The sequence below is a fragment of the Saccoglossus kowalevskii genome, chromosome 18, assembly GCF_978046115.1.
Source record: "Saccoglossus kowalevskii chromosome 18, keSacKowa6.1, whole genome shotgun sequence".
Classification (NCBI taxonomy): domain Eukaryota; kingdom Metazoa; phylum Hemichordata; class Enteropneusta; family Harrimaniidae; genus Saccoglossus; species Saccoglossus kowalevskii.
In genome coordinates, this window is record NC_140658.1 from 3077308 (window position 1) to 3094786 (window position 17479).

General features: G+C 35.9%; 2 protein-coding genes across 3 annotated transcripts in view; one reads left to right on the plus strand and one right to left on the minus strand.

The window, feature by feature from the left end:
* Positions 1 to 4674: 4674 nt before the first annotated feature.
* Positions 4675 to 15384, minus strand: LOC100378088 (failed axon connections homolog). The gene is made up of 5 exons (XM_002739427.3): positions 15140 to 15384; positions 12979 to 13145; positions 5828 to 5891; positions 5290 to 5428; positions 4675 to 5107 (listed from the first exon to the last, which is right to left on the minus strand). Exons 1-5 carry the CDS (start codon positions 15332 to 15334, stop codon positions 4677 to 4679), a joined length of 996 nt encoding a protein of 331 aa, XP_002739473.1. The 5' UTR covers positions 15335 to 15384; the 3' UTR covers positions 4675 to 4676.
* Positions 15385 to 17182: 1798 nt separating this feature from the next.
* LOC100378238 (ADP-ribosylation factor-related protein 1-like) overlaps positions 17183 to 17479 on the plus strand; it is a 31272-nt gene continuing 30975 nt past the window's right edge. For both annotated transcript variants that reach the window (XM_002739428.4, XM_085493284.1), the window contains exon 1: positions 17183 to 17229. The gene's annotated coding sequence lies outside the window, so the exon portion shown is untranslated. The remainder of the gene's footprint in view (positions 17230 to 17479) is intronic.

The following is a 17479-nucleotide window of genomic DNA, read 5'->3' on the forward strand; positions in this document are numbered from 1 at the left end:
ATAGACTGGTAGACAGTTTTCAAGACCGCGTTTTCTTCATAGTAAACAGATGTACCTGTAAACCAATTTTGACAGGAAACAGAAGCATGGTTTAGAAGCTAATTTTTTTAAAATCACTTTTGACCAAAAAAGCACATTTTTGTGCATATTTCAAATTACAGTGTCCATAAAACAAATACTAACAAAATGTTAAAATTCATACAATAAGCTTTCCGAAAATATATAGTTTTGTGGACAATGGAGGTCATCTTGGTTTTCTAATTAACTAATTAAAATACCTGTCAGGTAAACTGCATCTCTACCTTAAAACAATACTGATTGATTGATTGATACTGTCCCCTTCATTCCATGTTCAACATATAACAAAATGTTTACGTGTGCCCACATATATAGTTTAGTGAAACAATTACAATTACAACTATGAATTCTCAATCAGCAATTGTATAATTTTACTTACATATAGTGTGTGATTATATATATACAGATGAGAATAAACATGTCACAAATAAATTACGGAATAGGTCAGGGGTGTGTGATCCCTGATCGCATGAGGGCGTTCGGGTCTTTTATTTTTCACCACCAGCTCAGAGCATAGGAACTCGCTTCTCAACCGCCTATTAAATTGGATTACCAGTCTGTGTTACTTAGCATTGCGTGGATTAGTTACGAATCGTTTATTTTAACGAGGTTATGGATGATCAAAAAAAATTTCTCAGTATCCGAGAACCACGAACGAATTACGGTAGCCGGGGGAATCTAGCACCGCTGTTCTACAAGCGTTGTGACGATTGCCACTCTATTCTTTGTCTTCAACAAGCCCGGTTTATCCTGTCTGGATTGTGGTTATATACCGACATCATATAACAGTACAGTAACCAGTCTCAACTATGTCACAGCCACTCTCATCAAAGCGTTCTTTATCATGAATTGCTTGTAGTATTTGAGATGTGTGTTTATCTTAGTGACTGAAGTTCAGCTTGATTGATCGTGTGTATAGATACTTGGACTGGTAAAAACGTTCTCTTAATAGCAAGCCCACTAAAACAGGACTTAAAGAGTTAGACAAGTGCCGTGACAGACATGAATTGCCAAGTAAAAGGAATTTGAAACATGAGTTACACACAGTTTAGGGAAAATGCCAAACATCTCACTGCAAGTTGCGAGACGCCAAAATGATAGTGACATTGACAGTAACAATGAAACAAAAATTCTTCAATGCGCCTTTCCAGAAAATCATTCTCCCCTAAATTCCTTAGATTGTCTATTGTTTACAACTGGGCCTCCTCCGAATTTACCATACGAACTGTTGTCAAAACCAAAGCCGACTTATATATAGCACATATACTACACATCCTCATAGATGAGGGCGCACCTCACGTCCGTAGCATTTTCAAACTACTGCCTAATATGAATACATTACAACGCTGCCTATATACCCTATATCTATTTTTAAATTTTCGCTCTAAATAAAACATGGTGTTGGATAGTAATGTTTTGTCACGTTCTGCCATAAAGAATTGTGGTTATTTTTCGGGGCAGAAAGTTTTTGCTATTGTTAGCGTGACTTTGGATTAGGGTAGAAGCCTTATTATATTTTTTGGAAAAGTTGGTCATAAATCACATGACAATATTCATTGGTTTATGTAAAACCATAAAGATATTGTCTCATGACATGAAATAGCATTTCGCGTATGTTACAGTGACGTATTTTAAGAAACTTGTCCTAATATTTTTCAAGAATCGCTATTTTTAGAACACTTCCATAGAACACAACACTTTTTAAAACGTAGATTTTAAAATAATTCAGGAAAACAAAAAGCGGTCAAACATTACCAGTATATTATTGTTTCAGCCCATGTCACCAGCCGACAATACGACATAAAAGTGAAAGTGTTATAATACTGACAAAATACTAAAATACAACCATAATTTTCTCGACAAATTGGCTGGTAACCCTTCAACTTTTCAGATAAATCTGCTTGTATACTATTTCTATTCTAGAGTAATACTAATCATAACAGTCTACTAACCCTTGACAGCGGAGGTGTTTTTACCAGAAAAGTACCCACAATACACATTTATTTGAAGAAGACTGTTTTACGGATGTAGGTATTTACCACGTGACTTGAAGTACACAACTTATTATTGGGAATGTACATTTTATATAATCCAAATGGTATTTCAAATGAATGGTCTATTTTTAGGCAGCAACACACTGGATTCGAACCAACGATTTTCAAATCGACGAGCTGTGTAAATGTTAAGCAGGTAGTTTATGGCTGACAGCAACATGCAATACGATATGTATATGAACCAGGTGTGATTTCTAAAGTCATACTTCTATACAAAAGGAGTTACGTAAAGCACGTACAGATAACCCGCGATATGGCTGCAATAAACACACCTAAAACTCGCAGTATTGGTTAAAGTATGGCAATTCGGGCGAGCTTCGGACGTTTACTGGACCCCATACAGGCCGCCAACTACCATTAGCGTTCTCCTAGCAGTAACATTGTAGTTGTCCAGAAATTCCGAGATTCCCTATATTGATATACGCCACCAACGGTCAGACTGACGATAAATATACATTTGTTGCACATGCCAACATAATATTGAGGTTTTCTGAGAGAAATATATTTCTTCTTTTGGTTCGAGTATAAATTGAATGCACTTATGGCAGGTGATAACAAGGGTTGCAGTCTCCATCATTGTTCTTACTGCTTTAACTAATCTAGACGGGGAGAGTGATTTCAAACAATCTCTCAGAGGGATTCGTCGGGGGAAATCATTTTCCCTTTCCTTGTTCAGTCGCTCAACATCATCGCTGTTACACCTATGCAAATCAATGTAGTTGATAGTATTTGTCATCCAATTAGAACGCGCCTTATTGGAAAGTAACATTAAACGCGCATGCTTATTGGTAGTTTGTTCTGCGAGATCTGAACATAATTGGCATTGTTGGTGTAAAGATGATATCGAAGTGTTCTTTAGACATATATATATACACATATCGAAGTGTTCTTTAGACATATATATATATATATATATATATATATACACATGTCACTATCACACATAATAATTCTACAACAGTGTTCGCCACATAACATTTATTTCATGAATTATTCACAATATCTGCAATAAAGAAACGACGTCTTACAAAAAAAGTATTCAGGAATGTTGACGAGACAAAAGTCAATAGGCACATCACAATAAAATCACAGTGCTATCACCATCCTTGATATAAATAAATCAGTTGCCATTACAAAAATAAGCATTGTCTACACTGCGTATACTGACACCTGTTTTATGCGAAAGCTGATGACATCTGTATGAGCGTAACCAACTAGGCCGCCATCTTTCACGTTACTTGGCAACTCATGGGAATGTCATGACGTCGATATTCAGATCCTTCGATTGTGAAATTAGCCGTGATCACGTGATTGGTTGGTTCGTGGCATAATATCATTCAAACGAGGAAAATAAGTATAAAAATATAAATATAACTAATAAACTTAGAAATGTCTTGAAAACGTTATCTTTTTATAACTGAGTAATGACTCACAATTCGCCAAAATCAAATGACACATACAGTCGAGATTATCGAAAATTCGGAAGACAATTTGTAAAATGTCGTCGCCTACCATGTCCGGTCAATAATGAAGACACGTCACGTGATTTAATTAAAACTGTTTCATAACATGCTTGAAAATAAAAAGAATACGTTTCGTTTTCATTCAAACCTTGGCAAATGTCTAACAAATAAAATATTTGGAAATTAAAATGAAGTCGTTAGATATGAACATGTCCAATCAACGATATCGTTAGATATCTAACCATGTAATCATCGATATCATTGGATAACACATTATCCAATCAAAGATAGCATTAAATTTTGAGAGATCAGAAATATAACTATTCTATCCGTCACTAAACATGAACAGATTCAGTTATAACAGTTGAGATGTCCAATAAACGATATCGTTTCATCCAGTTAACCAATCAGAATATCGTATCATTTCATCTGACCAATCACTGACTATTTAGCACCATAGTGGTTGGCTGGCAGTATATGCTGGAAACAAAAAAAAACATGACATTGTTCCACTAATCCCTTGTTATTCGCAATAAACAAACATAGTGTTCAGATATTGCCTGCAACACGGATTATTGGACCAGGTGCATGATGGGAAGCACATAATACTAATAATGACAAAAACGCACTGACGCTGGCATACTTCACACATATACTTATGTATAGAATGTGAAAACAATAAAAACGCCATAAAATGCAACTAGTAATATTATAATATTAGTAAAAATGATCCATTTGCTGTACAAGAACTGAAGATTTTAGTGATCATAATAACAAGTCACATGATCAACTCATAACTATTTGTATGCTTCAAGTCTATAAACAAATGGGTAACTTTCACTGTGTGGACAGGTATGTCTAGTTTTTTTGTTTTGTTTTATTCATATAGAGGCTCCAAGTGTGCCAGGACTCTACTAAAGCGTTACGTCACTAACTATTACATGTCTAGTATAAGAGAGAATATCATAGAAAGCTACAGGATACTAATTACTGGCAGATGAATATACATTAATATACAAAGCCCTTAGAGCCTCTAAGTTCGGTTGTATTTTAGAAGATTGAACACTGATTATGAGAGATTTTATTCTTTGGCTTCGCCTTCCCCGCCGCCTTTGTCACCACTTTCACCGTCTGGTTTCTCATCAGCTGCATTTTCATCACCGCCTGCCTCTCCGTTGGCCGCTTTATCTCCATCATCACCATCTTTTTTGTCTTCCTCTGCTTCCTCTTCTTTTGTTTCACCTTCAACTTCATCTTTCTTTTCTTCTTCTTTAGTCTCTTCTGCCGGAGCTGCATCCGCTTTGGATCCTTTGGTCTTAGCTAATAATTCATCCCAGTCTGGGTAATATTTCTCTTTGATTCTTTCACAGTAAGGCTTTAAGTTAGTGCACTCCTCCGTGGCGAACTTTTCATGGGGCGATCCTGGCATCGCCCAAACAATTTGGGCCAAGATTCCGAACAGCGTGGCATCAACTGTTGTAGGGCTGTCGCCGAAGAAATACGTCTTCTCACCTGAAAATACACAAAGACAATTGTTAATATAGTTGAAGCAAATGATGAAATCTAAAACAACTGATTTACATGTAAGCATGTCTATGTACATATACATATGAGTACAAGTATATGAGCATGCGCAGAAGGCTTTAAAACAACTTTAAAGCTCTGACAGCATGAGAGAGCTATTACAGACTTACCAAGGTATTGTGATATGGCTTTCAAGTCGTCTTGTGCAATGCGGTATATTTCATCCTTGGAGTGGCGACCAATACCGTGAGCATGCAGATTATTACGAACATTCTTGCGTACCATCTTCACCAAAAACCATCGAAATGCCTGTAAACATTGAATACGTGAAAAATGAGAACTTTGCGAGCGTGCATGAGATTGAGTTATACAAAAGTAAGATGCTTCTCTGTTCGAGTTTTAAAATACTGTAAAGAAAGTTGAAATAGCTTCATGCCATTTTAACGAATTTGAGTCAATGCACTAATTAACAGAATTTTAATTTAGTTAAGTACCAACAATCTCATTGCGGGAATATACTTTATTTTACATTAAAGAGATTTTAATTACCGAAATTACGGATTTAAATTAGCTAAAAAATATTTTACAGTATAAAAAGATACCCAAGTCACGTGACAAATATGACAAATCTCGTGGGTATGCAGATTAAAGTGAGTTTGAAATTTGATTTTTTTTCCTGATATTTCGAGTGTGCATAACAACTCTTACCGTTGGGAAAGAATTCTTGAAATACTCATCCGATGTGACGATGTATCGATGATAATTAATTGTCCTGTGGAAAAATAAAAGACATTATAATAGGATTACGTTGTAGATAACTACGACGTAATATAAACTTTTTGGTCTCGTGGTTAACGTAACTTGCTACATACATCATATAAACCACCTTTCAATTTTATTACAATCTCTGAGTTGAGTCAAAGCAAATATAAAGGGTAGAGTTGAATACGTCGAACAAAAACTATCGAGAGACAAGCTGTTTGATTGGACTGTTTGTACTATACGGTGCATATTTAATTAGTAAACAAATGCCACACAATTCCAGATCATTGCACACTACTGGATACAATTAAATTTTGTTTGTTTAGTTTGTTGGTTATATTGCGTCATTTCTTCATGAACATACTTTGCTACAATGATAATAATAAAACTATCCACTCTAATTAGTAAAGAATTCATATAAAATCTCATACAATTACTCCAACCTCTCGTATTCCGTGGTAAATGGCGGATGAACTAGTTTTGAAACAGTTTTCTTGTAACGTTAAATATTATAGTAAATTGTTTATTCTGTCGTCATATTTATTCTGCCATTCCACCGTGGTAAAATACTTACTTTCTAGATTGAGTGTATCAGTTGTCTGTGATTTTAATCATCGTTATGTAATGTAGAGTATTAATTTTACATTTAGTATTTCAGTTTCGAGTTTTTGAATACATCACTGCCCTTTATTAATTTGTATCTTGGGTAGGCCACACATGTTATCATATTTTTACTATTGCTTATAATTGTTTTTTGTATTTGAGTTCTATTTAAGAAATAACCACCCTCAAAAGCAAGTATAGCACAAGTTGTATACGTTGCATGTAACAAACGTCAAATTATTTATCAAAAGGACGCCATCAGCTGGTCACTGGGAGATACTCCCAAACACACGTAATCTATGCTTGAATTATTCCTTATTTTTGGTCACTATCCATCGTTAAAATTTAAATTTGCGTCAAACATAGTGACAGTTTTTATAACCTCATGGATATGTTTTCTAGGTGAAGTGGTTTCGTTGAGTCACGAAATGCAAAAGTGAAATGTACCACTTCTCGCAACGTAGACCAACGACAGCGTGCGTGACGTCATCGCCACGTGGATGAATCGTGATAGGCTGAATCTTCTGTTTGGTAGGCGTAGTCAAAGTCAATCCATATACTAGTACATGTAATTCCCATTTCATTGATTATTGACGCAAATATTCCAATATGCAATATATAGCAGAATAATACTTACATATAAATTACAATAACAATGTTTGGCTTATACAAAACGAAGAGAGTATCCTTTATTAAAAATTGGTGTAAGGAGATAATTATTGAGAATATAGATGATTACATTTAAAGAAACTACCTTGAATCCAGAATAGCACTGTTTTGAATACGTCTGGCCACCATTTTTGTATTTGCTAATAGGCAGTCAAAATTGAGTGTATTAAGTGAGGCAAATATAGATTACATTACGCTTGGTCGCCATTAGGTCATTTCAAGTCGGCAAAACTTAAATAATTTAAATGATAGATTTTCGTATATTTTTTCAAAACTCAAAAAATGGACAAATTTTAAAATGCATTATATGAAAAAACAGTTATCATATGTATACGTATTTCCTGGTTTTAATAAAGTGGATGTACGTATTTTAAAAATTGAATGATCAGATTTACTTCTAAATATTTTGACAAATAAAAGTATTGAAAAGTAAATAAATATAAACTCGACTATTATTATCGACTGTTATTGTCTTATCACATATATCACTTACTTAGTTTATTCCACGGATGCAAAGGTCAAGGGTCTCCTTGAATATGAGAGCGGAAACTCTTAACATAATAGATATATTAGATGTTCTTCGAAATATTCCGTGTTTCATTCAATGCATGTGTTATCTTATTGACAAGCTCCAAATGGATTTATTTAACATATGCGAAAAGATAATACAATTTAGACGCATTTATAAAACCTGACCTGACAGTGAATATCGAATTCCTAATAATATAAAAACGTTTTCCCTCGTGTTGTGACTATCATTGTTTTCATGGGAGAGGGGCTGTGTTTTGACTGTTTTACTCTACGGGGGTTATATTGACATTAGTGTTTCCACGTAAGGGGGCTGTGGCTGTTTCTACTGGATAAAATGTTTTCGTTGAAACAAGATGTAACTAATCAGATGTCGCCTTTATACAGATTTGTTTGTTTTTTCTGCAAAATTGCAATTACTTATCCAACCGAACACCGCCGGCATGAAATTCTGAAGAATGGTTTATCCCTTTAAAGCGAAACGCTCCACTGATAATGAACTGCCTGGTTTATTTAGAGGAGGCGTGTATCATTTTACGATCCTTTCGGAGTGTACTACTTTCCGTTACCCTCCGCACTGCCCTCGGGTTGTCAAAATATTTTGGTAAGACATTTGTCAGTCACCTTTGAAATGCATAATATTGTGTGATTGTTTCTACGCCTCAATGTAATTATACTGACACGTACGTGTGGGGGTGAAAGAAAGAAAAAAACAATGATTGCCCAGTACACGTTGACAACGCACTACAATGCAAAAATTAAAAATGTCCATAATCGCCCGATGTATAACCGTATTAAGGCCTCGCAAAAAAATGTTCTGCTAAGAAACAAAACTTAAATATAACTTTTGTTAGGCCTTAGCGACCAGACCTTGAAAAGAGTAATTGCTTAATCATTGTAATGTCAACTTGCGTTAATTGCGTCATCACATCAACTGTTTATGCTCGCGTATGTTATAAAGCATTCAAGGAGGTCTATGTTAGCTGTCGCAGATGTTAATATATTTGAATTTTAATAGATTCGAGGCAGACAAGGTCACGTGATGCAGTATATCACGTGCTCGTTATGATGCGAGTTGAAGGATGATTCAAGGCTGTCTGAGAACGAGGCTGAACGGTGGGAATGAATCGAAATCCACCTGAATGAATTACTCCTGAGATGTAATATTGAGATTGTATACAAAATCCCCCATAGAGCCGGGGTCCTTGGTGGTTACGAAAATAAACACAATAAAACGTTTATTCCATTTTTACAGCACATACTAAGAATGTAATAATTGAAATCAATGTCAAGTGCACGCAGTAAAATAGACAGATGGGAACACGGGATTTGGTGTTCCCTCTAAAGGCCTCATTCAATTGCTATTAACTTGCAAGTCATGAACGCTGTTCCGTCTGATGATAAATTAGAATGTGACCTCTGTTGTCGAGGACGGAGTCGTTAAATACGTTGGATTACTATCTTTCACGTTTCGACTATTTTTATATTGAATGTAATCTATGAGACATCATTTATTGTAATTAACATTACAGGAGTTTTTATAAAATATGGAATACATCTGTTTTATATTACACGCCTTTTGCTGTTATAATATATTTGCATATACGCTTACATTTCTTCACATTTTCTTATTGAAACCGACACTAACGCTACTGTGTCGAGATTGACACGATATGGTGGTACTATCGGTCGCAGTATGATATGATTAGTTCTTGTAGATAATAACCAATTTATTCAGTAGTAATAACTATTTCGTTCTCAAATATCACATTATTCTTTAATTGCTGTCACGTGGTAATGGTTCCTTTAAATGGCACTGGCAATATGCAACCGTACGTGATATATTGGTACATACGTGTATTATCATAGCAACAATCCCAGCACGTTAAGTAGACACATGCCGTCAGTGTTGTGGCAGATATACTTTACACGTAGGTAGACAAGGCAGGAAAACAGACAGAATTCAATTAAAAATCATAAATAATATATTCAAGGTGATAAATGGAGAGCCGCGTTAAGAGTAGAAACATGGATCCTCGAGGGATATAACGGCGCATAGAAATTGTCACGTGATACGAAAACGCTGACAAACATGAAAATCGCAGACGATTTTAAAGGGTGTGGTAATGCGGAAGAATATGATAACCGGATAACACATTATGTCAAATAGTCCCGTTTGAATTGAAAATAACTTCAAAATGGTGAAGACAGAGTGTCCAAATATTGAGACTATATGTCAGGAGCAAACGGGTGTTTCAAATTACGGATGCAGACAAGTTCAAAGGTCGGGGGGGATAATATCTTTTACTTGAGGATTAACATAAATATTCTAAAGATTGGATACTCGCCGTGTTACATTATCTTTTACACTAGCGATTAATATAATACAGTTCTTACGTTAAGTTTTTCTTTTATACAAACATAAAAACTTTAAATACAATGGTTATTGTGTAGACGTATATATGATGTCACATAGGGTCGCACCGGCCGATTAAGCACGTGTCACGTGACACCCTGCAAGATTGACTGTACTGAACAAGAGAAAAGTGCATTCACTCAACATCTCGCGTAGTTATGATCATGTCCACTACTAATTATTGACACTAACTGAACTACGGCATCTCACGTATCCATTGAATTGTGTTGCTATGGTGACACAATATTCGTCAATCACGTTTATAGTGATTGAGGGCAATATTGCCATGGTTACCGTTATAGAAATTCAATATAAGGCGCGTCAGGTTTGTGATTGCAACTTACATGGTTCAAAGGTTTCCTTAGGAGTGAACCATTTGAAATTATGGGGGTGTCTAGAACTAGAGTGTGACAGTTCCGTGTTTTGGGGTGTCTTATTTATACATTTTTTTCTTGAGAGTTTTTCCCTATAACACCTTGCATTGATTTTTTTCCTCTGGTTTCTTGCCTCCAAATTATTTTCATCAAATCTTCCAGCCACACCACGTGATTTTGAATGGTCGACTTCTTAGCGGCAGACATGACACATACTGGCCAAATCATAGAAGAGCACATGTTACTGTTATAATGTATTGTAGGCGAATATCGTGCGCGTTGTTCTCTGGGATATTTACTGGTCACTCTTCCCTACCTTAAATAGTATGCAGCATTCGATTTGTTTGTTTTTTTCAACTGGCCAACAAAATTTGGAAGAAGTGTTTTCCAGAGTGCAGTGGAGATCGGATACGAGTAATCATTTCTAACAACAAAATCAATAACTGTCTATTTCAGTTGAATACAAATCCAAAACAGGAAATATGTTGGTGAGCATTTCACAAGCACTTTAAGGAGATGACAGCAAAGACAATACATATTTCTATCCTATTTAAATAATTTGGCTATGAACTTACAAACAACAGTATACTGTAAAATGACTAATTTTCACTGGGTTTAAATTTCACTGATTTACCATTTCAGGCATATACAGTGGGTTTTAAATTCACGGTTTTATCATTTAGATAATGTGTTCTATGCCAAATTTTACATATTTACTAGGTTTAAATTTAGCGCATTTTCCAGTCAACGAAATAAGCTAAATTAAAACCCAGTGAATAATTAACCCTTTTACAGTATGTCAGACACATGGTACGAAGACCTACGGCCTATAAGTACAGAACATACAATGATACAATGGATATACCTGGATACAAAACCATAGGTTGCAGTAGCACGTTTAATCATGGCATGGAGAAAAATCTAGAATGATTTTTTAATATGGGTACACATTTATAAATGATATAAATTGTTGGGAAAGTGATGAATGTTTGGAATATAAATGATTGCCCAAGTGTCTGATAAAAAGTCAAACCATACGTATATAGAATTCAGCCTCGATTTGATTTTCGTTCCATTAAATACACACTTCTCGGATCTATTGTTGTGGAGATGTCTGCTTGCTTCAATGCATACATTTGGGGTGCAATTCGAAGTCTAAACAAGCCTGCTCGACGAAGGACATTGTCAATTATATTTAAATACCTTTCTTGACCAAATGTTTGGAATTTTGTTTACAATTTTGGAGATTGTTATGTCATTCTTGAATGCCAATATCGCGACACCTTCTATTAAACAATAATCGACATTGCCCACTCCCTGGTTTGTCCACATCTCGCCCACACCTGCTGTGAATAGTGACAGCTATTTTATATTCCAACTCTAGCATAGCCTGTCTTTATAAGCCTCATCTTTCTCATAGAGGTAACACTGGTGAGCCATACGATGTGCAGGCATTGGGTTGTAACCAATGTTTTACAATACGAACCTTTCCACAGGATTAACAAGATGGAGTAGACTTTAAAACAAAACATATATTTTGGATGAATTAATTTTTTTTTACCAAAATGAAATTTCACTTCTGGGAATGTCGTCGAATTTTCAAATCAAAGATAGTGTAGAATAAGTTTACACGTAAATCACCCAATTTTAAAATGTTTTACTTACTGGAAATAAAAAACACATTCATAATCAGGCACTATTCAATATGGTGTTGTGCAAAGATTAAAAAAGGACTTGTTCTGTGGCCATAGCTTTCTTATTGTCATATAGATGTGTTGTTTAACAGTTCACGAAAATATAGTCAAGAGAGGTGAAAGATCATGTCAGCTATCCGGAAATTGTTGTTTTGACTATTAACACTTTACATATAATAATTAGTTCCGGATATTTGATCGCCAGTACACGTTGCAATACAAGTATAACAAGGTGTTTTACAGTCATGTCAGTAATAATGCATAGAACGTTGAAATTTACAATACTTTCTTCCTTTAGTATCACGTGACAGTGCACTTAAATTGCGTGCTATGATTCGTAAAGTTTTATTCACATTATGCAAATATGTGAAACAGAACATGCTAAAAGTATCAAATGTACGAAAATGATGTATTTGTTAAAAAAATATGGAATATTAAAAGTCAATGACTTTTTCACACATTTCACTTTGCGATTACAAGGGGGTTTTATCCCTTAGATAAACATATATACAATGTAACCTTCAATAACAAACACAGCCTTCTATCCATCCACAATCTCGACATGTTTGGTGTATATGTTTGTAAAGGGTTGATGGCACCTCACATAGTATAGTGGGAACGCAACTTTAAAGTCAGTCAAAACAATGCAACACAGAACAAAGTGAAATAACATATTATGTGATTTTACCATGAGGTTGTGTGTATATATATTCAGTACGACAACTCACTATAGGGAGTAATAAAAGACACTTCACAATAAATACATATACTACGTAAGAAAGTTGTATAAATGAGCACGTGATTACTACTCACCAGTAACAGTTTTCTTCCGCTAGTCGTTGAAAGGCCTTAGCTGCTCCCTTATTAACATCACTAAGGTCCTTATTGAGATCTACCTCGAACTCCTTGTTTATAAAATCAATACAGAACGAGGAATCTGGAATCTCTTGGCCCTTGTACTCTATCCATGGCAGTTTTCCCTATAATAAACAAGAAAACGTACTCTGTGTTACCCCAAACTCACCACGCCCAAATCGCTGTCGAAATACCATACACCATGGTGTGTGTGTGTGTGTGTGGGGGGGGGGGGTATTTAGACTGGCAACGTCGGGACTTCTTTTTTGTTTTACAATGAAAAATAATTGTCGATTTAGCCTTTTTAGCGTGATTGCGAAAACTAGCGTGGGCACTGACGATTAGTAATACAAAGATGGGATTTTACCAAATCACGAATAAAAACAGATAAAATATTAATAAACATAAAAGTGTGTACATTTAATAACGCAAACCATGTCGTGGTGGATGTGTGACACTATGTTAAATTTTCTAAACTGTTCACTTAATTTAAATTTTTAATATTACTAGTCTGAGCATGTCATTAATTCATGCCCAGTGTGATTCAAGGGCATATAGCAAGACGTTACAATGCTCTCGCAGTAAAAATGTCGAGTTGAACTGCACAGCTATATGAATATTTAATGACTTGGTCACGCATCGTGTAAACGCGATCACGGAACAACTACACGCACGAATCTACGTAATTCAGGTCATAGGTCACATTGTTGGTATTGAAGTGCACTTATTTCACATTGGATCACATCATTGACCCCCACATTCTCGAGATACACTAATCATTCAATCAAATCTAAGAAAATAAACAAATAAATAAATCAAACGAGGCGTTGGCTAATCTTTAAGATTCCTGAACTTGAGATCATTCCTCGCAGCATGTTATGGGAAACATTACCGTAAATCATTATCTAGGGAAAGTGCTGGGAATGGAAACAGATATAAGGATACTCCCAGCACGCAATTAAATGTTACCGTGAATATGAAGGCCGCTTTTGCAACCTGAGCCCCACCACGCCTTATAAACTGATCACTATTGGTGAGAGAAAGGGATGTGCTGTGTTAAATTCTCACCAGATCATTCAATAACCGCCACTATGAATGTTAATTAGCTATTAAGTGTAGCCAAGTGAAGTGACTGCGCCATTCATTGACTGTAGTGTACTCTGTGTGCACTAATGTAACACAATGTGGTAGGAACATAACCCGTTTTGCGGCTGTGTCAACTCAAGAACGCGGTAAACAGGATAATGTATTACATTATCATACAGGGGGGGGGGTGATTCGTGTTGTTCAGGCTAGCAAAATCCAAATTTTAAAAATTATCTCAGGTTTAATATTTTCATGTGGTTTGTAGTTCAATGCAAGTACTACGTACACGAGCCCGCCCATCTCAGTCAGAATTTATAATATATGCAGATGGGAACAAAGCGAGTTGTTGCGTAACATAATAAGGATGTGTGAAAACTCAGCATGTAAGGATGTGGTGTGAAGCCAAACAGGATTGCATGCGATGAATCACTGTGTAGTGAAACTGTCATGACGGAAACGACATATCTATCTATACATGATGACTGTAAATATCAGAGAATATATTATGCTAGCACGGCTGTGAGTAATAATGAGGTCAGGCAGGACTTGTCATGAATATATATCACATAATAAACGGAGGCAAAGGAGGGGTAATTTAGTTCGCTACTATTGAAGATATAACCCCTAGACTATATATCTATTGTTCGTACGGCGCGTACCCACCATGAGAACAATGCAAGTGGACGCGCTCGACTAAATTAAATCGCACTATGCTTCTTTTGGGCTACCTTATAACTGACACTGAAGATGAGTGAAATGCTTATACTGATCTTGGATATTTAATGAGATCGCGCACACGCCCTGCATACCAATATAACTGATTAGAGGAAAAAGAGCAAGGGCGAACCACTCCCAATGTAGCATCATGTAAAATGTGATACTTTTTAATATTTCGATATCATCGGCGTTTCTTTTCGCACAAAATTGTCAGTCAGTTAAGCTAGATGTGGTGAAAGTACACACATTAAGTAGATTTTGTTTCAAGTATAAAATACGGCTGTTGATTGTACATGTCTAGCAGTAACACACCCACCTTGGCAGATCTCTTCATTCCATATCGGTTTTCGTAAGGAACATCGGACATACGCAGATACGTCTCTAGTTTCAAGCAAAACGCCGAATGACTCGGGATGTCTTTTTGAGGAGCAAACTGATGAAGCACCAGTTTTCCTTTTTCAGGAATCTCTGTCGTCTTTGACGGTGTCGAGTTGCCTTGTTCCGCTGCCATCTTAGAGGGATGTAGAGTGCACGTTTACTGCATTGATAATGTTTTAGCTGAGAATTAGCAAGAGTAAATCTTGGGACTTTCCTATTTTTCGCACAGGGGGCGACGCTCAGTCTAATGCCAGTTGAAATACGTTTCCTACTCTGACTCTTTGCTTGAATGTAAACTTACATAAATGGAACACAAAATGTTACTTAATTACATTAAATATTTTTAGTAATACTTGATAATGATTGTTTAAAATACATTTTCGTCCATATACAAGTGCACACTACCCACGACGTATTAATAGTATACCCTTTTATAAACCTATTTTCTATTGGCCAATGCGTGCAGCCAATACACCTCTCAGCCAATTATCAGAGCTGATCAAACAAACGTTCTTTCTAGGTCTAGTAAGATTAATAAAGTTAAACATTTAAATTTTGCATTTCTTCGGGACGTTATGGAACAAAAGCTTTGTATTATTACCACATTCTCAAAGGCATAGACATAGACATGTTGAAATTATTATTCATTAATCAAGAGGGGTGCGGGAGACGTGATAAAGAAGAGCCAGAGCCCGAATGGCTCTAGCCGGACAAGGTCAGTTGCGCCCTTTGCGGTGCTCTAAACCTCAGACAATTGTATTACTTGTCTGAGTCCAAACCCAACAGTGAGGTATGATGCCATTCGGCCGGCGAGGGCGCTACTCACGCCTACATGTCAGGCTAGGACAGTAGTTAGATATGCATACCGAGTGGGTAACGCCGGGATAAACATATCGAGGTTGATAACTCCAGAATAAGCATACCCCCCTAAGAAATTTCCTAATGTGGACGTGCCCCTGAAATGGGTCTCGTTTTTTGGATATAAGTATCGGTCTTATTTCTGTTCAAGATATCTATAAATATCGGTAATATTTTTCCGATTTGGTACTGTTGTTTCTCATTTAACAATCTAAATAACCTAAACATTGTGTTAATAATATGCTCTTATGTATGTGACAGAGGTGTTTCTATGGTCAAAATACATATTTTAATAAATCAATATACAATGAAACTGTTGGTTTACATGTACATTGGAGATGCTCTTCTAATAGAGCAAATACGGTAGCTGTTTTATTTGGAATAAATTGTGATGACAGAAATGGTACGTCGGGTATAAATAGGTATAGATTTTGCCACTATCCAGGTATAAAAATGGTCACACATTTGAGCACTCAGGGGCACCTCCCTACACAGCTATATATCAACAAGTTGTCGCAGTTTGACAGAACAGAAAACTGAGGGCTGTTACCGATATTAATATAAATATATTCCCAAAGTTGAGGAGCAAGTCAGATAGTCTGGCTTGTAACTGTTGCTGCACCAAGGTTACTATTAGTTACTAACATTGTGGAACATTTTGTGGAAATGCATGGCCGGTGCAGTACTGTTACGGTTTTATGTTCTGGAGTTGCTAGGAAAAAAATCTTCTATAAAAATGTGTGCATTATACCATAGACCCTCTAAAATCTTTTAGAGGGTCTATGATTATATTTACATTTTACAGAATTTAGAAAATGCTACAAACGTGATTGAAATTCTGCTGTGTGTGTACTTTATTTATTCTAAAGGATTATTTAAAAAAACAAGCCCCGATTGAATCCCTTCGATACAAATGCTAATAAAATCACGTTAGACTGTACGACAAAACTAAGAGTAATTTGGGGCAAGATCATATATTCCCACAATGCACCCACAATGCACAGTTATGCCACAAACTCTGTCACATAATAAATCTCAGATGAATCTCAAACACAAATAAATCTAAAAGTGCCATACATTATTCCTTTAATAAATCACTAACTTTGTTAATCAGCCAAGGTAACTTTGGTGACGTATGGCGGAAGTTCGCAGCTGACGGTTCGAGTAAAGGTTTGTAATTTTTCAGTTTTTATCTATTTTTTCTAAATTAACATGACTATTTTTGTTTATAATTTGTACATGTTGTTATTGGTATTAATTAAGTTGGAAAACATTGGTACAATTCAATGGCATAGTTACAACGTACATTGATGACGATCGAAATGGTTGGTACACGGTGCAGCGAGCGGATGAACTGCTGACGATTTGTCATCAATGTTGTCAAACAATGGCAAAATAAATGTGGATACCGACTCATAAT

What these genes read in the sequence shown, in the direction of transcription:
- LOC100378088 (XM_002739427.3), bottom strand. Translation starts at nt 15,334, where the DNA reads ATGGCAGCGGAACAAGGCAACTCGACACCGTCAAAGACGACAGAGATT. An exon ending in GCGGAAGAAAACTGTTACTG is followed by an intron (nt 5,892 to 12,978) that starts GTGAGTAGTAAT and finishes ATTTTTCCACAG; the next exon opens with GACAATTAATTATCATCGAT. An exon ending in AGCCATATCACAATACCTTG is followed by an intron (nt 5,108 to 5,289) that starts GTAAGTCTGTAA and finishes GTGTATTTTCAG; the next exon opens with GTGAGAAGACGTATTTCTTC.